Source organism: Molothrus aeneus, chromosome 31 (assembly GCF_037042795.1).
Source record: "Molothrus aeneus isolate 106 chromosome 31, BPBGC_Maene_1.0, whole genome shotgun sequence".
NCBI classification, from domain to species: Eukaryota; Metazoa; Chordata; class Aves; order Passeriformes; family Icteridae; genus Molothrus; species Molothrus aeneus.
The window spans coordinates 3,200,371-3,222,968 of NC_089676.1; the positions used below are offsets into that span (position 1 = coordinate 3,200,371).

Genomic DNA, 22,598 nt, shown 5'->3' on the forward strand with positions numbered 1-22,598 from the left:
GGTTTTTAACGCTAAAAATTAAAAAAAAAAAAAAAAAAAAAAAAAAAGGGGGGACATTGAGGGGACACAAAGGGGGGGGGGGGACACTGGGGACACCGAGGGGACACAGGGGGGACATTGGGGGGGACACTGGGGGAGAGGGACCTGAGGGGACACAGGGACGGGGGGGACGTTGGGGACACTCCAAGTGACCGCAGCCGGGGCCAGGCCTGGGCCAACGGGGGGGGAAATTCCAGGGAATTTTCCTTCCCTGGGAAGCTCCGGATCCTCCCGGATTTGGGATTTGGGATCGGGACCAGGCCCCAACCCCCCCACCCTCGTGTCCGACATTCCAGCCCCGAATTCCCGGCCGGAATTACCCGGGAAAGGGGGAGGGGAGTCCCAGCCCCGAATTCCTGGAAGAGCCGGAATCCCACCGGGAATTCCCCGCTTGGAATTTCACCTGGGATCCCACCTGGGAATTCCACCTGGGAATCTCATCTGGAACCCCCCCCGGGAGTCCCAGAGGAGGGAAGGACCCCACGGGGCTGGGAATTCCGGGAATTTCGGGATTTTGGGATTCCCAACCTTCCGGAGACCCCTCCCCGTTCCCACCCCGCACATTCCATGGGATTGGGGGCGAATTCCAGGGAATCCCAAGCAGAGAAAAGGGGGAGCTGCCCCCATTCCCACCCCCTTCCATCGGGATTCCCCCCCCACGCTCCGTTCCCGCCTTTCCTGCCGTTTTTCCCGGCTTTTCCATGGAATTCTGTCCCATCTCTCAGCAGAGTCCGGGCCAGGGGAGCAGCCAAAGCTCTGAGGCCGCTTTTCCCGCGGGAACAGAACCGGGAAGTTTGGAATTCTCCCGTTCCTTCCTGGGGGGGAGGAAAATTATTTTTTTTTTTTTTCTTTTTTTTTTTTTTTTTTTTTCCGGGGAATTTTTTCCGTTGCCGTTTCTCTTCCCCCCGGTCTGGGGCGTGCGGGTTTCACATGATGCCGTTGGTGAGGTACTGGAAGCCGTCGTAGAGCTTGGTGGTGATCGACCTCATGGAGCCGTCCACCATCTGCTCCACCAGCAGCTGCAGCTGCTCCTCCGTCAGGTTCATGTGGAAACGCTCCTTGAGGTGCCGGATGGTGGAGGAGCCGTGGAAGCAGGGCAGCTGCGAGCCTGGAAAACGGGAAAAAACGGGGAAAAAAAACGGGAAAAATGGCAGCTGCGAGCCTGGAAAACGGGAAAAAACAGGGAAAAACGGGAAAAATGGCAGCTGCGAGCCTGGAAAACGGGAAAAACGGGGGAAAAACAGGGAAAAATGGCAGCTGCGAGCCTGGGAAACGGGAAAAACGGGGGAAAAACAGGGAAAAATGGGAAAAATGGCAGCTGCGAGCCTGGAAAACGGGAAAAAACAGGGAAAAACGGGGAAAATAGCAGCTGCGAGCCTGGAAAACGGGAAAAAACAGGGAAAAAACGGGGAAAATGGCAGCTGCGAGCCTGGAAAACGGGAAAAACGGGAAAAAACGGGAAAAATGGCAGCTGCGAGCCTGGAAAACGGGAAAAACAGGGAAAAAACGGGAAAAATGGCAGCTGCGAGCCTGGAAAACGGGAAAAAACGGGAAAAAAAACGGGAAAAATGGCAGCTGCGAGCCTGGAAAACGGGAAAAACGGGAAAAAACGGGAAAAATGGCAGCTGCGAGCCTGGAAAACGGGAAAAACGGGGAAAAATGGGAAAAATGGCAGCTGCGAGCCTGGAAAACGGGAAAAACGGGGAAAAATGGGAAAAATGGCAGCTGCGAGCCTGGAAAACGGGAAAAACGGGAAAAAACGGGAAAAATGGCAGCTGAGAGCCTGGAAAACGGGAAAAACGGGGGAAAAACAGGGAAAAATGGCAGCTGCGAGCCTGGGAAACGGGAAAAACGGGGGAAAAACAGGGAAAAATGGGAAAAATGGCAGCTGCGAGCCTGGAAAACGGGAAAAAACAGGGAAAAACAGGGAAAAATGGCAGCTGCGAGCCTGGAAAACGGGGAAAAAACGGGAAAAATGGCAGCTGCGAGCCTGGAAAACGGGAAAAAACGGGGAAAAACGGGAAAAATGGCAGCTGCGAGCCTGGAAAACGGGAAAAACGGGAAAAAACGGGGAAAATGGCAGCTGAGAGCCTGGAAAACGGGAAAAACGGGGAAAAATGGGAAAAATGGCAGCTGCGAGCCTGGAAAACGGGAAAAACGGGAAAAAACGGGAAAAATGGCAGCTGAGAGCCTGGAAAACGGGAAAAACGGGGAGAAAACGGGGAAAATGGCAGCTGCGAGCCTGGAAAACGGGAAAAACAGGGGAAAAACAGGGAAAAATGGGAAAAATGGCAGCTGCGAGCCTGGAAAACGGGAAAAAACAGGGAAAAACAGGGAAAAATGGCAGCTGCGAGCCTGGAAAACGGGGAAAAAACGGGAAAAATGGCAGCTGCGAGCCTGGAAAACGGGGAAAAACGGGGAAAAAACGGGAAAAAACGGGGGAAAATGGCAGCTGCGAGCCTGGAAAACGGGGAAAAACGGGGGAAAATGGGAAAAATGGCAGCTGAGAGCCTTGAAAACGGGGAAAAACGGGGAAAAAACGGGGAAAATGGCAGCTGCGAGCCTGGAAAACGGGAAAAACGGGAAAAAACGGGGAAAATGGCAGCTGAGAGCCTGGAAAACGGGAAAAACGGGGAAAAATGGGAAAAATGGCAGCTGCGAGCCTGGAAAACGGGAAAAACGGGGGAAAATGGGAAAAATGGCAGCTGCGAGCCTGGAAAACGGGAAAAAACGGGGAAAAAACGGGAAAAATGGCAGCTGCGAGCCTGGAAAACGGGAAAAAATGGGGAAAAACAGGGAAAAATGGCAGCTGCGAGCCTGGGAAACGGGAAAAACGGGGGAAAATGGGAAAAATGGCAGCTGCGAGCCTGGGAAACGGGAAAAACGGGGGAAAATGGGAAAAATGGCAGCTGCGAGCCTGGGAAACGGGAAAAACGGGGGAAAATGGGAAAAAACAGCAGCTGGGAGCCTGGGAAACGGGAAAAACGGGGGAAAATGGGAAAAATGGCAGCTGCGAGCCTGGGAAACGGGAAAAACGGGGGAAAATGGGAAAAATGGCAGCTGCGAGCCTGGGAAACGGGAAAAAACGGGGGAAAATGGGAAAAAACAGCAGCTGGGAGCCTGGAGAAATGGGAAAATGGGGAAATGGGGAAAAATGGCAGCTGGGAGAATGGAAAATCAGGAAAAATGGGAAACAGGGCAGCTGGGAGCCAGGAAAAACGGGAAAAACTGGGAATCTGGGAGCTGAGAGACTGGAAAAATGGGAAAAGTTGGGATGGGTATGTTGGGAGTCTGGGTTTGGAATGGGGGCAATGGGATCAGGAAAGGGGAAATCCGGGATGGGATGAGGGGAGAAGGGATTCGGGATCCTGGACAATGGAAATCCGGGATGGGAGAGGGGCTGGAACAGGGAATGCCCCGGGAGAAGCCGGTTTGGACGGGAATCCCGGATCCCCACCTTGCTGCATGATCTCCACGATCTGCACCACCTTGTCCATGTGCTTGCGGGCGGCGATCAGCCCCTGCAGCATCAGCATCTTGTAGTAGTTGAACATGTCCCCGTCCAGGCCGCCCATCACCTGCGGGACACGGGGCTCGGGAACGGCCCGGGAATTCCACGGGAGCGCCCTGGAACGCCCCCGAATTCCCTGGATCCCCCTGGATCCCCCTGGATCCCCCTGGATCCCCCAGATCCCCCCGGATCCCCCTGGATCCCCCGGATCCCACTCACGTCCACGAACTCCGTGGTCAGTTTGAAGGGATGGGGGTTCCCTGGATCCCCCTGGATCCCCCGGATCCCCCCAGATCCCCCTGGATCCCCCGGATCCCACTCACGTCCACGAACTCCGTGGTCAGTTTGAAGGGATGGGGGTTCCCTGGGAATTCCTGGCACCCCCCTGGATCCCCCTGGCATCCCCCAGATCCCCCTGGATCCCCCGGATCCCACTCACGTCCACAAACTCCGTGGTCAGTTTGAAGGGATGGGGGTTCCCTGGATCCCCCGGATCCCCCCGGATCCCCCAGATCCCACTCACGTCCACGAACTCCGTGGTCAGTTTGAAGGCCGAGGTCTCGAAGCCGAGGTTCCGGGGGGAGCTGCTCAGGATGAACCCGAAGTCGATGTGGATGATGTGGCCCTCGGCGTCCAGCAGGATGTTCCCGTTGTGCCTGCGGGCATTCCCGGGAATTCCGTCAGGTCCCGCGGGACTCCGGGGCATTCCGGGAGATCCCATCGAGATTTAAGGAAAAAATCCAATAAAGGTCACAGCAAACCCGGTAAAATCCCTAAAACGCCATAAAGGCCCCCGGGGCCAGCAGGAGGCTCCCCTTGTGCCCGACCATTAATGAGCTAATTCATTAATTAATGAGTTAATCAACCCAGGAATGACCGGCCTTGCCCGGGCTGTGCCCGACCATTAATGAGCTAATTCATTAATTAATGAGTTAATGACCAGCCTTGACCGGGCTGTGCCCGACCATTAATGAGCTAATTCATTAATTAATGAGTTAATCAATCCATGAATGACCGGCCTTGACCAGGCTGTGCCCGATCATTAATGAGCGAATTCATTAATTAATGAGTTAATGACCGGCCTTGACCAGGCTGGACCCGATCATTAATGAGCTAATTCATTAATTAATGAGTTAATCAATCCATGAATGACTGGCCTTGACCAGGCTGGACCCGATCATTAATGAGCTAATTCATTAATTAATTCATTAATTACCTGTCCTTGACCTGCAGCAGGGAGCACACCAGGCTGTACCCGATCATTAATGAGGAAATCAATTAATTAATGAGTTAATTACCTACCTTTGACCTGCAGCAGGGAGCACACCAGGCTGTACCCATTAATTCATTTATTAATTCATTAATTAATTCATTAATTACCTGTCCTTGACCTGCAGCAGGTAGCACACCAGGCTGTACCTGTTAATTACCCATTAATTCATTAATTAATTCATTAATTACCTGTCCTTGACCTGCAGCAGGTAGCAGACCAGGCTGTGCCCGTTCATTATCCATTTATTAATTCATTAATTACCTATCTTTGACCTGCAGCAGGTAGCACACCAGGCTGTACCCATTAATTCATTAATTAATTCATTAATTACCTGTCTTTGACCTGCAGCAGGTAGCACACCAGGCTGTACCCATTAATTCATTTATTAATTCATTAATTACCTATCTTTGACCTGCAGCAGGTAGCACACCAGGCTGTACCCGTTCATTACCCATTAATTAATTCATTAATTCATTAATTACCTATCTTTGACCTGCAGCAGGTAGCAGACCAGGCTGTGCCCGTTCATTACCCATTTATTAATTCATTAATTCATTAATTACCTATCTTTGACCTGCAGCAGGTAGCAGACCAGGCTGTACCCGGCACAGCTCCTCACGAAGTTCCTCTGGGCCGTCAGGAAGCTCTCGCTGTTGCTGGGGCCGTGCAGGCCGGGCTGTGCCCGTTCATTACCCATTAATTACCCATTAATTAATTCATTAATTCATTAATTACCTGTCCTTGACCTGCAGCAGGTAGCAGACCAGGCTGTACCCCGCGCAGCTCCTCACGAAGTTCCTCTGGGCCGTCAGGAAGCTCTCGCTGTTGCTGGGGCCGTGCAGGCCGGGCTGTGCCCGTTCATTACCCATTAATTACCCATTAATTAATTCATTAATTCATTAATTACCTGTCTTTGACCTGCAGCAGGTAGCAGACCAGGCTGTACCCGGCACAGCTCCTCACGAAGTTCCTCTGGGCCGTCAGGAAGCTCTCGCTGTTGCTGGGGCCGTGCTCCTGCCGCAGGTACTGCAGCAGCGACAGCTGCGACTGCTTCTTGATCTGGTGCAGGGACACGGCGCTGAGCACGGGCTCGATCATCCCGCTGTCGGCCGAGATCACCAGGATCTTGTAGGGCCGGATCCAGAGCGGGACCCGCTCCTGCTCCCAGATCCACTGCGGGGAGGGAAACACAGCCAAAATCCCACAAAATCCCAAAAAATCCCAATAAAATCCCAATAAAATCCCAATAAAATCTGAGAGAAATGGGGCCAACACCCGCTCCTGCTCCCAGATCCACTGCGGGGAGGGAAACACAGCCAAAATCCCACAAAATCCCAAAAAATCCAAATAAAATCACAATAAAATCCCAATAAAATCTGACTGGACCCGCTCCTGCTCCCAGATCCACTGCGGGGAGGGAAATACAGCCAAAATCCCACAAAATCCCAATAAAATCATAATAAAATCCCAATAAAATCCAAATAAAATCCAAATAAAATCTGACTGGACCCGCTCCTGCTCCCAGATCCACTGCGGGGAGGGAAACACAGCCAAAATCCCACAAAATCCCAAAAAATACAAATAAAATCACAATAAAATCCAAATAAAATCTGAGAGAAATGGGGCCAACACCTGCTCCTGCTCCCAGATCCACTGCGGGGAGGGAAACACAGCCAAAATCCCACAAAATCACAATAAAATCACAATAAAATCCCAATAAAATCCCAATAAAATCTGACTGGACCCGCTCCTGCTCCCAGATCCACTGCGGGGAGGGAACGGGGACAGATCCCGTGAAAATTCCCATAAAATCCCACAAAACCTGACTGGAAAGGGGCCAGGCGGGGGGAAGTGGGATAAATCCTGATAAAATCCCAGCAAATCTGACTGGAATGGGAAATGGCATAAATCCCACAGACATTTCATAAAATCTGACTGGAACAGGGTTAAAATGATGTGAAATTTCAAAAGATCCCATTAAAATCCCATCAAATCTGACTGGAATGGGGTTAAATGATGTGAAATTAAAGAAATCCTGTTAAAATCCCATCAAGACTGATTGAAATGCTATTAAAATGCCATCAATGTTTTTTTTAAATCTCATTAAAATCCCACAAAATCCATACAACCAAAAAAATTCCCACTGAAATCCCAAAATATTAAAAACCATCCCACTAAAATCCCAGGAAATGCCATTAAACCCCATTAAAATTCCATAAAATGCCATTAAAACCCTGTGAAAACCAGGAATCCCTCACGCACGGTTTTTTGGGAATTCCCTGGGAGCTGCCTCACCTGGAGCTGTTTGAGCACCTGGAATCCCATGAAAACTCCACAAAAACCCCCCAAAGCTCCATTTTATTTGTTCGGGAACCCCTCACGGGTTGGGATTTTTGGGGTTCCCGGGATTGCCTCACCTGGAGCTGTTTGAGCACCTGGAACGCCAGCAGCTCCTGCCGGAGGTCGTCGCCGCACTTGACGATGACGGAGAGGAGGCGCCAGGAGGGGAGGTGGCCGTAGGGAGAGGCCTCCCGGATCCTCCTGGGGGAAAAACGACGGGAAAAACGGCGGGAAAAATGATGGGAAAAACGATGGGAAAAACGACGGGAAAAACGACGGGAAAAACGATGGGAAAAACGACGGGATCAGCCCGGCAGCCCCCGGCCGAGAGGAGCTCCGGGAATTCCCAGGAATTGTCCTCATGCCATCCAATCCCAGTAACATCCCATAAAAGTCCATGGAATTCCATTAAAATCCCATCAAAATGACATAGAAAGTACCAAATCCCGTTAAAATCCCATAAAAGTCCATGAAATTCCATCAAAATCCTATCAAAGTCACATTAGAACTATCATATCCCATTAAAATCCCATAAAAGTCCATGAAATTCCATCAAAATCCCATCAAAATCCCATGAAACGCCATTAAAATCATAAAATGCCACGAAATTCCATTAAAATGCCATCAAAGTCACATTAAAACTATCATATCCCATTAAAATAATAAAATTCCATGAAATCCCACCAAAGCCCCATCAAAACTATCAAATCCCGTTAAAATCACATAAAATGCCATTAAAATATCATAAAATTCCACAAAACTCCACTAAAATCCCATCAAAATACCATTAAAACTACCAAATCCCATTAAAATCCCATAAAATGCCATCAAAATCTCATAAGAGTCGATTAAATTCTCTTAAAATCCCGTTAAAAAATACCAAATCCCATTAAAATCCCATAAAACCCCATCACCATCCCATCAGGACACGGACGACACGCCCTCAACCCCGGGGGCTTTTCCCGGGAGGAATTCCAGGCCTGGAATTCCAAGGGGTTCACCCTGGAAGAAGCCAAACCCCTCTGGAGCGGAATTCCTGGAATTCCCAGAACTCCCGGAATTGCCCACCTGACTTTCTCCTGCCAGGGCTCCTTGAGGGCCACGGCCGAGGGGTCCTCGGGGTCCCTGCGGAAGGCGGTGGGCGTGTGGGCGAGCTGCTCCGACAGACGGCGCCTGCGGGACCGCGGACACCGGGTCAGCGAAAAGGCCCCAGCTCCGGGGATCCATCGGGGAAAAGGCCCCTGCTCCGGGGATCCATCGGGGAAAAGGCCCCAGCTCCGGGGATCCATCGGGGAAAAGGCCCCTGCTCCGGGGATCCATCAGGGAAAAGGCCCCAGCTCCGGGGATCCGTCAGGGAAAAGGCCCCAGCTCCGGGGATCCCTCAGGGAAAAGGCCCCAGCTCCGGGGATCCGTCAGGGAAAAGGCCCCAGCTCCGGGGATCCCTCAGGGAAAAGGCCCCAGCTCCGGGGATCCCTCAGGGAAAAGGCCCCAGCTCCGGGGATCCCTCAGGGAAAAGGCCCCAGCTCCGGGGATCCATCGGGGAAAAGGCCCCAGCTCCGGGGATCCCTCAGGGAAAAGGCCCCAGCTCCGGGGATCCATCGGGGAAAAGGCCCCAGCTCCGGGGATCCATCGGGGAAAAGGCCCCAGCTCTGGGGATCCATCAGGGAAAAGGCCCCAGCTCTGGGGATCCATCGGGGAAAAGGCCCCAGCTCTGGGGATCCGTCGGGGAAAAGGCCCCAGCTCCGGGGATCCCTCAGGGAAAAGGCCCCAGCTCCGGGGATCCCTCAGGGAAAAGGCCCCAGCTCCGGGGATCCCTCAGGGAAAAGGCCCCAGCTCCGGGGATCCCTCAGGGAAAAGGCCCCAGCTCCGGGGATCCGTCAGGGAAAAGGCCCCAGCTCTGGGGATCCATCGGGGAAAAGGCCCCAGCTCCGGGGATCCATCGGGGAAAAGGCCCCAGCTCTGGGGATCCCTCAGGGAAAAGGCCCCAGCTCTGGGGATCCATCGGGGAAAAGGCCCCAGCTCCGGGGATCCCTCAGGGAAAAGGCCCCAGCTCCGGGGATCCCTCAGGGAAAAGGCCCCAGCTCCGGGGATCCGTCAGGGAAAAGGCCCCAGCTCCGGGGATCCGTCAGGGAAAAGGCCCCAGCTCCGGGGATCCCTCAGGGAAAAGGCCCCAGCTCCGGGGATCCCTCAGGGAAAAGGCCCCAGCTCCGGGGATCCATCGGGGAAAAGGCCCCAGCTCCGGGGATCCGTCAGGGAAAAGGCCCCAGCTCCGGGGATCCATCGGGGAAAAGGCCCCAGCTCCGGGGATCCGTCAGGGAAAAGGCCCCAGCTCCGGGGATCCATCGGGGAAAAGGCCCCAGCTCTGGGGATCCATCAGGGAAAAGGCCCCAGCTCTGGGGATCCATCGGGGAAAAGGCCCCAGCTCCGGGGATCCATCGGGGAAAAGGCCCCAGCTCTGGGGATCCATCAGGGAAAAGGCCCCAGCTCTGGGGATCCATCGGGGAAAAGGCCCCAGCTCTGGGGATCCATCGGGGAAAAGGCCCCAGCTCCGGGGATCCGTCAGGGAAAAGGCCCCAGCTCCGGGGATCCCTCAGGGAAAAGGCCCCAGCTCCGGGGATCCCTCAGGGAAAAGGCCCCAGCTCCGGGGATCCATCGGGGAAAAGGCCCCAGCTCCGGGGATCCCTCAGCGAAAAGGCCCCAGCTCCGGGGATCCGTCAGGCCGGAACTCCGGGGTTTTATCAGGGAAAATGCCTGGAGTTTGACTCTGGGCAATGCCAGAATTCCAGGGTTTTATCAGGGAAAACGCCCGGAGCTTGGCTCCAGGGAGTGTTGGAATTCCAAGATTTCATGAGAGAAAACTCCTGCATTTTTGCTTTGGGGAGTATCAGAACTCCAGGAATTTTATGAGGGAAAAAGCCTCGATTTTTGCTCTAGGGAATGTCAGAATTCAGGGATTATTATGAGGGAAAATTCCTGGATTTCTGCTCTGGGCATTGTCAGAATTCCAGGGGTTTTTATATGGAAAAACTCCTGCATTTTTGCTTTGGGGATTTTAGAATTCTAGCATTTTTATGAGGGAAAATTCCTGGATTTCTGCTCTGGGCATTGTCAGAATTCCGGGCGTTTTTTATGAGGGAAAACTCCTGCATTTTTGCTTTGGGGATGTTAGAATTCCAGGATTTTTATGAGGGAAAATTCCTGGATGTTTGCTCTGGGGAATGCCTGAAGTCCGGGGTTTTTATGAGGGAAAATTCCCGGATTTCTGCAATTCTGGGCCCTGTCGGAATTCCGGGATTTTTTGCGGGAGAATTCCCGGTTTTCCGGGAGCTCACCGGATGTCCCCGGCGGCGATGAACACGGGCTCCCGGCTCTCCTGGCTGGTGATGGAATCCACGGAAAACTGGGAGATGTTGTCACAGCTGTTGGTGTGCATCTCCGGGAGCTGCGGGAATCCCGGGAAAACCCCACAGAATTCCATGAAACCCCAGCAAATCCCACTGAGACCCCATCAAATCCCACTGAAACCCCATGAAATGCTTTAAAATCCCATTGAATCCCATAAATAAAATAAATAAAATAAATAAATAAATAAAAACCCCAAAGAATCCCACAAAATGCCATAAAGTCCCACAAAATCCCATAAAACGCCACGAAACGCCATTAAAATCTTATCGAATCCAACTAAAATCCCATGAGATCCCACAAAACACCACAAAACCCCATAAAAACCCACGAAACCCCATTTTTTTTAGGGGGGGGCCCAGAATGACAATCCCCAGACATGGAACCCCCAGGGACCCCTCAGGGACACCCGGAACCTTCCGGAAACCCCCATTGCCAGCATTCCCACGGCCCCGGCGCCCGGAACCTTCCGGAAAACCCATTCCCAGCATTCCCACGGCCCTGGTGCCCGGAACCTTCCAGAAAACCCCATTCCCAGCATTCCCATGCCCCCGGAACCTTCCGGAAAACCCCATTGCCAGCATTCCCATGCCCCTGGTGCCCGGAACCTTCCGGAAACCCCCATTCCCAGCATTCCCACGGCCCTGGTGCCTGGAACCTTCCGGAAAACCCCATTGCCAGCATTCCCATGCCCCTGGTGCCCGGAACCTTCCGGAAACCCCCATTGCCAGCATTCCCACGGCCCTGGTGCCTGGAACCTTCCGGAAACCCCCATTGCCAGCATTCCCACGGCCCCGGCGCCCGGAACCTTCCGGAAACCCCCATTGCCAGCATTCCCACGGCCCTGGTGCCTGGAACCTTCCAGAAACCCCCATTGCCAGCATTCCCACGGCCCTGGTGCCCGGAACCTTCTGGAAAACCCCATTGCCAGCAATCCCACGGCCCTGGTGCCTGGAACCTTCCGGAAACCCCCATTGCCAGCATTCCCACGGCCCCGGCGCCCGGAACCTTCCGGAAACCCCCATTGCCAGCATTCCCACGGCCCCGGCGCCCGGAACCTTCGGGAAGGCCGCGCTCCCACCTCCACCTGGAGCTCGCCGATGTCGTCCACGGACCAGGCCTCGTCGTCGTTGTCGTAGTTGGGGACGGTGCTGAAGCTGCCGGCGCGGTGCTCGGGGCCCATGCCGCACTCGGGGAGGTTCTCGGCCGAGCGCGTGCTGCGGATCCGGTTCTCGGGGATGCGCGCGGGGACGCTGGCCGTGTCGAAGTTGTCGCACTCCAGGACCTCCACGTAGATCAGGTAGGGAGCCTGGGGGGCAGCGGGGCCGTCAGGGGCACCCCGGGGCTGCCGAGGGCGCGGATCCCACAGAGGGAACCCGGAGCTCCTCGGGCTTTGGGCCCGGTTCCACCTCCTGTCCCAGCACCCCCCGGCCTGGAAGTGACACCTCCAGCGCCCCCACCATCCCCAGCACTGCCATGGCGTCCCAAATCCCGCTCTGCATCCCAAATCCCGAATTTTCCCATCCCAAATCCCGCTCTGCATCCCAAATCCCGAATTTTCCCATCCCAAATGCTCAGTCCCATCCCAAATCCCATTTCCTATCCCAAATCCCAAATCTTCCCATCCCAAATCCTGAATTTTCCCATCCCAAATCCCGAATTTTCCCATCCCAAATCCCACTTTGCATCCCCAGTCCCACTTTGCATCCCCAGTCCCATATTTTCCCATCCCAAATCCCATCTCTCATCCCGAATCCCATCTCCCATCCCAAATCCCACCTCCCATCCCCAATCCCAGGTTTTCTCACCCCAAACCCCCATGTCCCAGACCTTGTCCCTGGAGTTGAGCACCACGGCCTGCGAGTGGGGCATGCGCGCCACGTGGTGCTCGAAGGCGGCTGCCACCATCCCCAATCCCAATTCCCAATCCCATCCCCAATCCCAGGTTTTCCCATCCCCAATCCCAGGTTTTCCCATCCCCAGGTTTCCCAGACCTTGTCCCTGGAGTTGAGCACCACGGCCTGCGAGTGGGGCACGCGCACCTCGTGGTGCTCGAAGGTGGCTCCCACCATTCCCAATCCCATCCCCAATCCCATCCCCAATCCCATCCCCAATCCCAGGTTTTCCCATCCCCAATCCCAGGTTTTCCCATCCCCAGGTTTCCCAGACCTTGTCCTTGGAGTTGAGCACCACGGCCTGGAAGTGGGGCACGCGCACCACGTGGTGCTCGAAGGCGGCTCCCACCATCCCCAATCCCATCCCCAATCCCCCGTTTTCCCATCCCCAATCCCCCGTTTTCCCATCCCCAATCCCCCGTTTTCCCATCCCCAGGTTTCCCAGACCTTGTCCTTGGAGTTGAGCACCACGGCCTGCGAGTGGGGCACGCGCACCACGTGGTGCTCGAAGGCGGCCGTGGGCAGCCAGGCGCGCGCGGGCAGTTTGTGGTTGAGCAGGGACAGCTCCGAGATCAGGCGCTGCGTCTTCTGCTCCTTGGTGGGCAGCGTGGCCAGGCGCTTCCCGATGGCCATCAGCGACTTGATGAACTCCCGCTCCGGAGCCAGCCGGGCCGGCTGCGGCAGCCGGGAAAACGGGGGAAAAACGGGGGGAAAACGGGGGGGAAAGGGGGGGAAATGGGGGGAAACGTGGGAAAAATGGGGGAAAAACGGGGGGAAAATGGGGGAAAAAGGGGGGGAAGGGGGGGAAAACGGGGAAAATGGGGGGAAAGGGGGGAAAACGGGGGGAAAAACGGGGGAAAAACAGGGGAAAAACGGGGGAAAAATGGGGGGAAAACGGGGGGGAAACGGGGGGGAAAACAGGGGGAAAAATGGGGGGAAAACGGGGAGAAACGGAGGCGGCGTCACCTTCTCCACAGGGAAACACCTTCATCCCATCCCATCCCATCCCATCCCATCCCATCCCACCCCATCCCGTCCCATCCCGTCCCCTCCTACGGGATCCTCCCACCCCCTGATTTTCCCTGCTTCTCCCTGTTCTTCCCATCCCAGATTGGCTGGGAAAGGCTTGGGAAGGATTGGGATGAAAACTAAAAAGTTGGGAAAACGGGAGGGAAATGGAGGTGATGGCCGGTGGTGGTTTTCCAGTGGGATCCTTTTCCTGCTCTTCCCCACCCTTCCCTTTCCCTGCTTTTCCCTCTTCCCTGCCCTTCCCTTTTCCCGCTCCGGAGCCAGCAAGGCTGCCTGGAAAAGGATCTGGATACAAATAAAAACTCTGGGAAAAAAAGGAGGAAAATGGAGGTGATGTTTCACTGGGACCAAATTCCTGCTCTTCCCTTTTCCCTTCTCTTCCCTCTTCCCCGATCCTGGAAATCTGGGAGTCCCATCCATCCCCCGGCAGAGCAGGATCCCGGGGCCTTTTCCTTCCCCCCGGAATTCCAGAGCCAACATTCCCAGCGGGATCTCCCAGTCCCATTGGATTCCCGGGATTCGGGATCATCCGGATTCCCGGGATTTGAAAGGATCCGGATTCACGGGATTCGGGATCATCCGAATTCCCGGGATTTGGAAGGATCCGGATTCACGGGATTCAGGATCATCCGGATTCCCAGGGTTTGGGATCATCCGGATTCCCAGGGTTTGGGATCATCCGGATTCCTGGGATTAGGAGGATCCTCCCTGCTGTCCCAATCCAGGAATCCCCCAGGGATTTGGGATTTCCCCCGGGATGCAGCCGCCCCCTCCCTCCCTCCCCACACTGATCCCAAATTCCCACTCCGCATTCCCACCCTCGGGAATAACCAAGGGCTGATTTTTAGGATCCCCGAGCGCTCCGGTCATGCTGGGAACGGCGCATGCAGAAAGCCACGGATCGGGAACGGGGGAGCAACGGAAAACGCCGGAAAAATCGGGAATATCGCAGGGCAAGAGGCGAGGATGGGGAAAACCGGGGACTGGAGGATGGGGAGGGGCATTCCCGGCTGGAACCTGCGGCGTTTGGAGTCCACGTCCAAAAATTCCCTCGGGAATTCCGGGACAGCCTCGGCTTCCCTGCCCCCAGCTGGCTCCAGGAGCATTCCAGAGGCTCCCGATCCCGGCCGGATCCCCACGATTCCCTCAGCTCTGAACCCCATCCCTGCCAACCCGGGATACCCCAACCACGGCTGCTTCCCGGCCGTTCCCGCGGAATCCCGGCGGCTCTGATATTCCTGCTCCTCCCATCCCGCTTTTCCAGGGGCGCCGTCCCCTCGGAATTCCAGGAAATGCTCAGCGCAATTTCCCGAGGAACCTGGGAATCCGGGATCCATCCAGGGATCCCTCTGGATCAGCCCCACCTCGGTCCAGGGCAGTTCCTGGATTTTCCAGGGACCCCAAAACGCTTCCCAAGGATCTTCTCCCCGCCTCAGGAGCATTCCAGCGGCGCCGGGATCCGTTCGGAGCCTCTGGAGATCCTGGATCTTCCAGCCCCAGGGGCTGGGAAATTCCATCACATTCCAGAGGGAAAATTCCTCTTCATCCCATTCCAAAGGAGAATTTTCCCCTTCATCCCATTCTTTTCCAAAGGGAATTTTTCTCTTCATCCCATCCCATTCCAGCGGAATTTTCCTCCATCCCATTCCAAAGGGAAGTTCCAGAGGGAATCTTCCTCTTCTTCATTCCTTTCCAGAGGGGAATTCGCCTCTTCTTCCCATTCCAAAGGGAAATTCCAGAGGGAATTTTCCTCTTCATCCCATTCCTCATCCCAGCATTCCCAAGGATCCTTCCCACACCAGGATCCCACACTCCGGCAGAACATTCCATAGGGAAGGAGGAATTATCCCTGTTTTCCGTGGATTCCCAAGAAAACCCTGGAGAGGAGCCACTGGCCGGGCTGGGAGGAGCAGGAATGGGTGGAAATAAAGGATTTCCTGGAATTTTGGGCGGGAATTTGGGGCTTGGAGCTCATCCCAAGCATCCCGCTATCCCTAAAACCAGTGGGATTTAGGATGAGCCCAAAATTTGGGATCAAATCCCGACAGAATTCCCAAATCCAGGCGCGGGAACGATCCCTGGGAATTCCCAGCAAGATCAGAGCTGGGTTGGAACCCAGGAATTCCCAGAAAAGCCCCCCCCCCAAAAAAAATCATGGAATTCTTCCCAAAGTCCCAGTGCTGGAGGAAATCATGGACTGCACATTCCCACCGGGAATCCTGGTGGGAAAAGAGGGAAAGATTCCAAAAAAAAACCACGGGAGAAAACGGGAGAAGGGTTCATTCGGGAGAGAAAAATCAGGGAAAACGCCAGGATTCGATTGGAATTTTCATGGGAAAAAAGAAGGAATTGAGAGAATGGAATCAAGGAATGATTGGTGGGGAAAAAAACATGGAAAAAAAGCAAATCAATCCCATCCGGCCGAGAATTTTGGGAGCCGAATTCCAAGGGAAAACAGAAACAGCATTTCCTCCTCCACCTGCAACAGAAAAGCAGGAAAAGCAGGAATTCCCTCATTCCCGGATGACTTTTGGTGGAAAAATGGGATTTTCCTGGATTTTATCCAACCGGAAGGGATTTTCCCGGAATTCCCAATCTGAGGAAAAGATGCCGGGATTTTTTTGGGGTTTTTTTTTTTTTTTTTTTGGGAATATCTGGGGAATGCAGGGAAATTCCAGAGGGGTGGAATTGAGGAAATGCCGTGGTGGGAAGAGGGAGCCTCCGGAAAACGGGATCGGAACTTACGGGAGCCAGGGATTTATCCAGGCTTTCCGTACTCGAGGAGAATTCCTGGGAAAAGCGGGAAAAGGGGGGTTCGGGGCAGTTTTTTTGGGGGAATGTTTTCCATAGGGAAGAGGGGAAGGAGCAGGGAAAAGGGGGGAGAAAAAGCAAAGTTTAGCTCCAGGTGCACTTCCAGCAATTCCCAAGTTTGTTTGGTCCCATCCTCTTGGAATTACCAGGAAGATTCCGGGAAGGGAAATTCTGCGGATCTCAAGGGGGAGGGGATCCAAGCGGAGCAGATCCGAGCGCTGAATTCCCGGGATTTTCCCGGTTTTCCTCCTCTCCGGGATTCCTCACCCCGGCCCAGAAGGACCAGGATGGATCCAGCTCCGAATTCCTTGGATTTCTGACCTTTTCCACCACCAAATCCACATTTTTTTTCCTTCCCTGGATTCCAGTTTATCCCGAATTTCAGCACATCAAACGAATCCCATGGAAACGATCCCGAAAGTTCCCAAAATCCCAATTTTTGAGGCCCTTTTTACCATGGAAAAATTCCTGATTTATCCCAAGTTTTCCTGCCATTCCCAGATCTCCCTCCAAGCTCCATCCCAAGCGATTCCCATCCCAAACATCCTGAAATTCCAGCGCTTGGAGTCCCTCAATTCATGATTTTCTTCCTAAAAGGGATCCAAGGGAGCTTCATCCCATAAAAACCAGGAATTCTGGGGCTAAAATTCCCAAAAATTCCCAAAAAAAGGGGACAACCAGGTCTGGATCCCACCTGGAGGGAAAACTGATGGGAAATGACCCCAAAGTTCACCGGGGGAGGGAAAATTTGGGACGATTTTCCATCAATTTTCCCTTCCCTGATGAATTCTGGGATCATTTCCCATCAATTTTCCCTGTTTTTTCCAAGGAATTCCTGGATTCCAGAGGGAAGAGCACCCGGTGCTTCCAAGAACTCCGGGATTTCTGAGGGACAGTTGGGATCCAGGGCTGGAGCCTCCCTGGGTTTGTGCTTTCCCAGCTTTTTCAGGGTCGTTTCCAGGAGTTTCCTCATCCATAATTTATGGAAAGGCTCCGGTTTCCGCCTCCTCCTTTTCCATATTAAAAATTCATCCCGGCGGGAACGGCCCCGGATTTTTCCGGGGTGTTTTGATCCTGAATCCAGCCTGGAAAATTCCCTCCCAATCCTTCCTTCCATCCTCATCCCAATTCCCAGAGCTTGGAAAAATCCTTGGCTGCTTCCAAGGGTTCCCAGCGGAATTCCCGGCGGAATCAAACCTTGGATTTCCGATCCGTTTCCCAGGAATTTCTGGGAATTCCCAGTCACTCCCAGTCATTCCCAGTTCCTCTGGGGTGCATTCCACCCTCTGGGGGATTCGTTTTTCCTGGATTTGGGAAGCGCCGTTCCCAAAATCTGCGTCCAGCACCGGCTCGGGGGCTCCTTTCCCACCTGGAATTCCCAGCTCACCCTGGGATCAGCCCTGGAGCTCAACCCCGGTCCCAGAGGAACCGTGGGGTGAATCCCAAGGAGCAGCCACGGGATTTTCCCAGCACACCAATCCTTGGAGCTCAGCCCCTCAGAATTCCCTCAGGAACAGCCCAGACTTTGCCTCCTCCCCGCTCTCCACCTTGGGATGGCTGGCTGAGCCTTGGAGCACAACCACGACCCTAAAGGAGCTCTGGGATGAATCCCAAGGCACTTCCCAAGGCTGATCCCTGGATCAGCTCTGGGATCAATCCCAAGGAACAGCCACGGGATTGTCCCAACCCACCAATCCTTGGGGCTCAGTCCCACAGAGCTCCCTCAGGAGCACCCCAGGCCTCACCTCCTCCTCCTCGCTCTCCACCTTGGGGTTGCTGGCTGAGCCTTGGAGCTCCATCCCAACCCCTCAGAGCTCCCTCGGGAGCACCCCAGGCCTCACCTCCTCCTCCTCGCTCTCCGCCTTGGGGTTCCTGGCTGAGCCTTGGAGCTCCATCCCAGCCCCACACCAGCCTTTCCCACAGGATTCCCTCAGGAGCACCCCAGGCTTTAGCTCTTATTCCTCGCTCTTCACCTTGGGGTTGCTGGCTGAGCCTTGGAGCTCAGTCCCAACCCCTCAGAGCTCCCTCAGGAACCCCCCAGGCCTCACCTCCTCCTCCTCCTCGCTCTCCACCTTGGGGTTGCTGGCTGAGCCTTGGAGCTCCATCCCAACCCCTCAGAGCTCCCTCAGGAACCCCCCAGGCCTCACCTCCTCCTCCTCGCTCTTCACCTTGGGATGGCAGGCTGAGTCTTCATCCCAACCCCTCAGAACTCCCTCGGGAACCCCCCAGGCCTCACCTCCTCCTCACTCTCCACCTTGGGATGGCAGGCTGCGCCTTGGAGCTCAGTCCCAACCCCTCAGAGCTCCCTCAGGAACCCCCCAGGCCTCACCTCCTCCTCCTCCTCGCTCTCCACCTTGGGGTTCCTGGCTGCGCCTTGCAGCTCAGTCCCAACCCCTCAGAGCTCCCTCGGGAACACCCCAGGCCTCACCTCCTCCTCACTCTCCACCTTGGGGTTGCTGGCCGTGCGCTTCAGGTTGCTGCTGAGGCTGATGGACACCGTGGCGTCCGACTTGGACCTCTGGTGAGTCCGTTTGGAGGGGGAGAGCCCGGTGTCGGCGCCGGGCAGGGCGGCGCCCGGCTCCCTCCTCCTGCCCGCCGGCTTCAGCTCGTCGGAGAGGATGAGCCTGCGGAGCTTGGTGCCGCGCGAGTGGCGCTGCGTGGAGATGTGCATGTCCGAGGAGTAGGCGCCCAGCAGCAGCGCGCACTGCAGCGAGAAGTCGATGCTCTGGCGGCAGCGGTGCACGATGTAGGGCTTGATGGCGTCGCCCACGTCCTCGTCCATGTGGATGTACATGTTGAGCAGCTGGGGCAGGTAGAAGTCCACCTCCTCGTGGCGGAAGCAGAAGAGGCGGTTGCCGATGTAGGCCTGCACGCCGGGCTCCTTGGAGTTGTACAGGTAGGAGATGGCCATGGAGATGTCGAAGAGCTTGGACTCGAAGAGGCGCAGCAGCCACGACTGCTTGGCCTGGTGCTGGTGGCGCTTCCGCGCCGTCCGGGCCGCGGCCGAGCCCTCCTCCTCCTCCTCCTGGATGCGCGGCGCCTCGTCCAGGCAGCGCACGGGGCAGCTCTGCCCGTTGGGGACGGGCTGGGAGCCGTGCAGCCGCTGCACCTTCTGCAGCACCTCCTCGCACGCCCGCTGGGCCACCTCGGCGTCGATGAGGGCCAGCTCGCCCACGCCCTCCGTGATGACGCCCAGGGAGGAACCGCCCGGCTCCGCGGGGCTCCTCCCGGCCGCCGAGTCGCCCATGGTGGAGCAGGGGCTGCGCGGCTCAGAGCTGGGGAAAAACGGGGAGAAAATGGGGTTAAACCGGGGGAAATTGGGACCTGGGGTGGGATTCAACAGGGGGAACAGAGCTGGGGAAAAACGGGGAGAAAATGGGGTTAAACTGGGGAAAGTGGGACCTGGGGTGGGACTCAACAGGGGGAACAGAGCTGGGGAAAAACGGGGAGAAAATGGGGTTAAACCGGGGGAAATTGGGACCTGGGGTGGGATTCAACAGGGGGAACAGAGCAGGGGCTGCAGGACTCAGAGCTGGGGAAAAACGGGGAGAAAATGGGGTTAAACCGGGGGAAAATGGGACCTGGGGTGGGACTCAACAGGGGGAACAGAGCAGGGGCTGCAGGACTCAGAGCTGGGGAAAAACGGGGAGAAAATGGGGTTAAACCGGGGGAAAGTGGGACCTGGGGTGGGACTCAACAGGGGGAACAGAGCTGGGGAAAAACGGGGAGAAAATGGGGTTAAACTGGGGGAAAATGGGATCCGGGGTGGGATCCGGGGTGGGATTCAACAGGGGGAACAGAGGAGGGGCTGCAGGACTCAGAGCTGGGGAAAAATGGGGAGAAAATGGGGTTAAACTGGGGGAAAATGGGATTTGGGGTGGGATTCAAGAGCGGGGGCAGTGGAGGGGCTGCAGGACTCAGGGATGGGGAAAAACGGGGAGAAAATGGGGTTAAACCGGGGGAAAATGGGATTTGGGGTGGGATTTGGGGTGGGATTCAAGAGCAGGAGCAGTGGGGGGGCTGCAGGACTCAGTGATGGGGAAAAAAGGGAAAAAACTGGGGTTAGGGGTGGGATTCAAGGGGACAAACCCAGGATGCACCTGAAGGGAAGATGGACGTTAATTTTTTCCCTGTTAAATCGAGGATTTTTCTCTGTTAATTTCAGATTTTTCCTCGTTACTTTAAGGATTTGCTTTATCCCTTTATTTTTCCAACTCCCAAAGAAAGGAGGGAAAAAGCCCTCAGGAATTTTCCCTAAATATTCCAAGTGATTCAAACCTAGGTCACCTCCCAGATACCACTTCTTTTTTTTTTTCCTCTTCTTCTCCTCTTTTTTTTGCCACTTCTTCTCCAAGAAAACCCAGATGCCCAAATCCTGACCAAAGTCTGAGAGTTTGGCTCTGTTCCCCCATGCCCAGCACTCCAAATCCCACATTCCTGACATTTTTGTGGCTCTTAGATCCCAAAAACCCCATCAGAGCCTGAAAAAATCCCTGATGCTCCCATTTCTCAACGAATCCCAAAAAAAAATGGGGGTGGAAATTTGGGATTCCACACTGCCCCACAATTCCCATCCCTGTTTTCCCACAAATCCCAGATTTTCCTCCTCTGTCCCACTCCCAAATCCTTACGTGGCTCCAACCCAAAAATTCCAGGGACCCCCTCCCTTCCCAAAGCGCTCTGCTCATCCCAAAAAAAAACACATCCAAAGCCTTTCCCTCTTCCCAGGAACGCCACAGGATTCCAAAGCCCGGAGCAATCCCACCGTCCTGGAGATCCCCACTTTCTGAGGTTTTCCAAGTTTTTGTTTTTCCCTAAGGTTGGGAAATAAACTGGGAAAAGGCAGGGGGGAAAAAAAGCCGGAAAAAAAAAAAAAAAAAAAAGCAGGAATCCACATCCCCACCTGGATCCCAAGGGCGGCTCCTCCTGGGCTGATCCCAGCATGGACCCTGAACTGCGGGACCATAAATCACCAGGAAATCTGGAGCCGGGATCACCCAGGAATTCCAGGAGCAGAAATCTGGCAGGAATTCCAGGAGCACAGTCCTGAAATCCCACTCAGAATTCCAAGGGAGAAATCAGGGACTGTTTCCAGCAGATCCACGGGATCCACACCAGGAACGACTCCAAAACCTCAAAAACTCTTCCAGCACCGGGAAAAAAAAAAAGCTGGAAAATCCCCTTTTCCACCCAGTTATTCCCTGCCGGATTCCAGGGATGCGGAAGGAATAAAAAGGGAGGGATTAAACGTAATTATTTTTCATTATTCAACTTCCCACCAACTCCAGCCGAAGTTTTCCAGGGACAACATTCCCGAGGGGACGAGTGACCCCCGCCAATCCAAATTTTACGCAATCCATGGAATTTTGGAGGGGATTTTGGGCAATTCCAAAGCCACCAGATGGCCCCGGGAGGGAGGCGGGGGGGCCGGGTTGGCAAATCCCCCTGAGGAAAAGCGGCTGGAAAAGGCTCTGGAAGGGGAATTGCGCCACTTCCCCCGCGGGGAGCGGGGCTCCGGCAGCGATTCCCAGGAAAAGGGGCTGGGAAAGGCTTCGGGAGAGGTACCTGGAGCGATCCCATCCCGCGAGGCTCCGCTCGGCGAGCCCGGCCCTGCGGCCGGCGCGGGCGGCTCATCCCGGGCACCGGCGGCTGCTGCTGCGGGGAGAGAGGCGGAAAAACAGCCGGGATCAGCACCGAGCCTCGGCCGGGAAAAGGCCAAATCCTGCCCCGCTCCTGCGCCACGGAGCCGGCCGAGCAGCAGCAGCAGGAGGAGGAGGAGGAGAAGGAGGAGAAGAAGGAGGAGGAGGAGGAGAAGGAGAAGGAGAAGGAGGAGGAGGAGGAGGAGGAGGAGGAGGCGAGGCCGGACGCGGCCGCGGAACCGCCGGGGGGACCGGGCTGAGGGGGCGGAGGAGGCCGCGGGGGGGGCGCGGCGGGGCCGGGCTCACCTCGGCGGAGCGGGGAGGAGCGGGGCGGCGCGGAGAGGCGCGGAGGGGCCGGGAGGGCCGGTGGAGAGGCCGGAGCGGGGCCGGGAAGCGGGGCCGGCGGAGCGGGGCCGGTGCAGCCTCGCCAGGCCCGGCCCGGCGCCGCCTCACGGGGCTGAGCGGCCACAGCGCCCCCTGGCGGGCCGGAGGCGCGGGGAAAGGGGCGGGGCCTGTAGCCGGGGGCGTGGTTATGCAATTATATTAGCGTGTGGGCGTGGTTTAAACACTAATATGGGCAGTGGGGCGGGGTATGGAGGCGTGGCTTACAGCGACAGAGGGCGTGGCCTATACGTCGCGTGCGGAAGTGAGCGCGGTTT

The 22,598-nt window shown here is 55.5% G+C and overlaps 1 protein-coding gene across 5 annotated transcripts; it reads right to left on the minus strand.

The window, feature by feature from the left end:
- Positions 1-64: 64 nt before the first annotated feature.
- On the minus strand, positions 65-21,967 carry PI4KB (phosphatidylinositol 4-kinase beta). 5 transcript variants are annotated; one of them, XM_066568019.1, is made up of 12 exons: positions 21,866-21,967; positions 18,729-19,575; positions 16,235-16,279; positions 12,908-13,135; positions 11,647-11,874; positions 10,496-10,605; positions 8,232-8,336; positions 7,241-7,364; positions 5,731-5,996; positions 4,074-4,206; positions 3,497-3,617; positions 65-1,147 (listed from the first exon to the last, which is right to left on the minus strand). In XM_066568019.1, exons 2-12 carry the CDS (start codon positions 19,545-19,547, stop codon positions 966-968), a joined length of 2,361 nt encoding a protein of 786 aa, XP_066424116.1. In that variant the 5' UTR covers positions 19,548-19,575; positions 21,866-21,967; the 3' UTR covers positions 65-965. The 5 variants fall into 5 exon arrangements, with proteins under 5 accessions (XP_066424116.1, XP_066424117.1, XP_066424118.1 ...); XM_066568020.1 differs by having other exon boundaries at positions 11,653-11,874; positions 21,866-21,955; XM_066568021.1 differs by lacking the exon at positions 16,235-16,279 and having other exon boundaries at positions 21,866-21,955.
- Between the last annotated feature and the right edge of the window lie 631 nt (positions 21,968-22,598).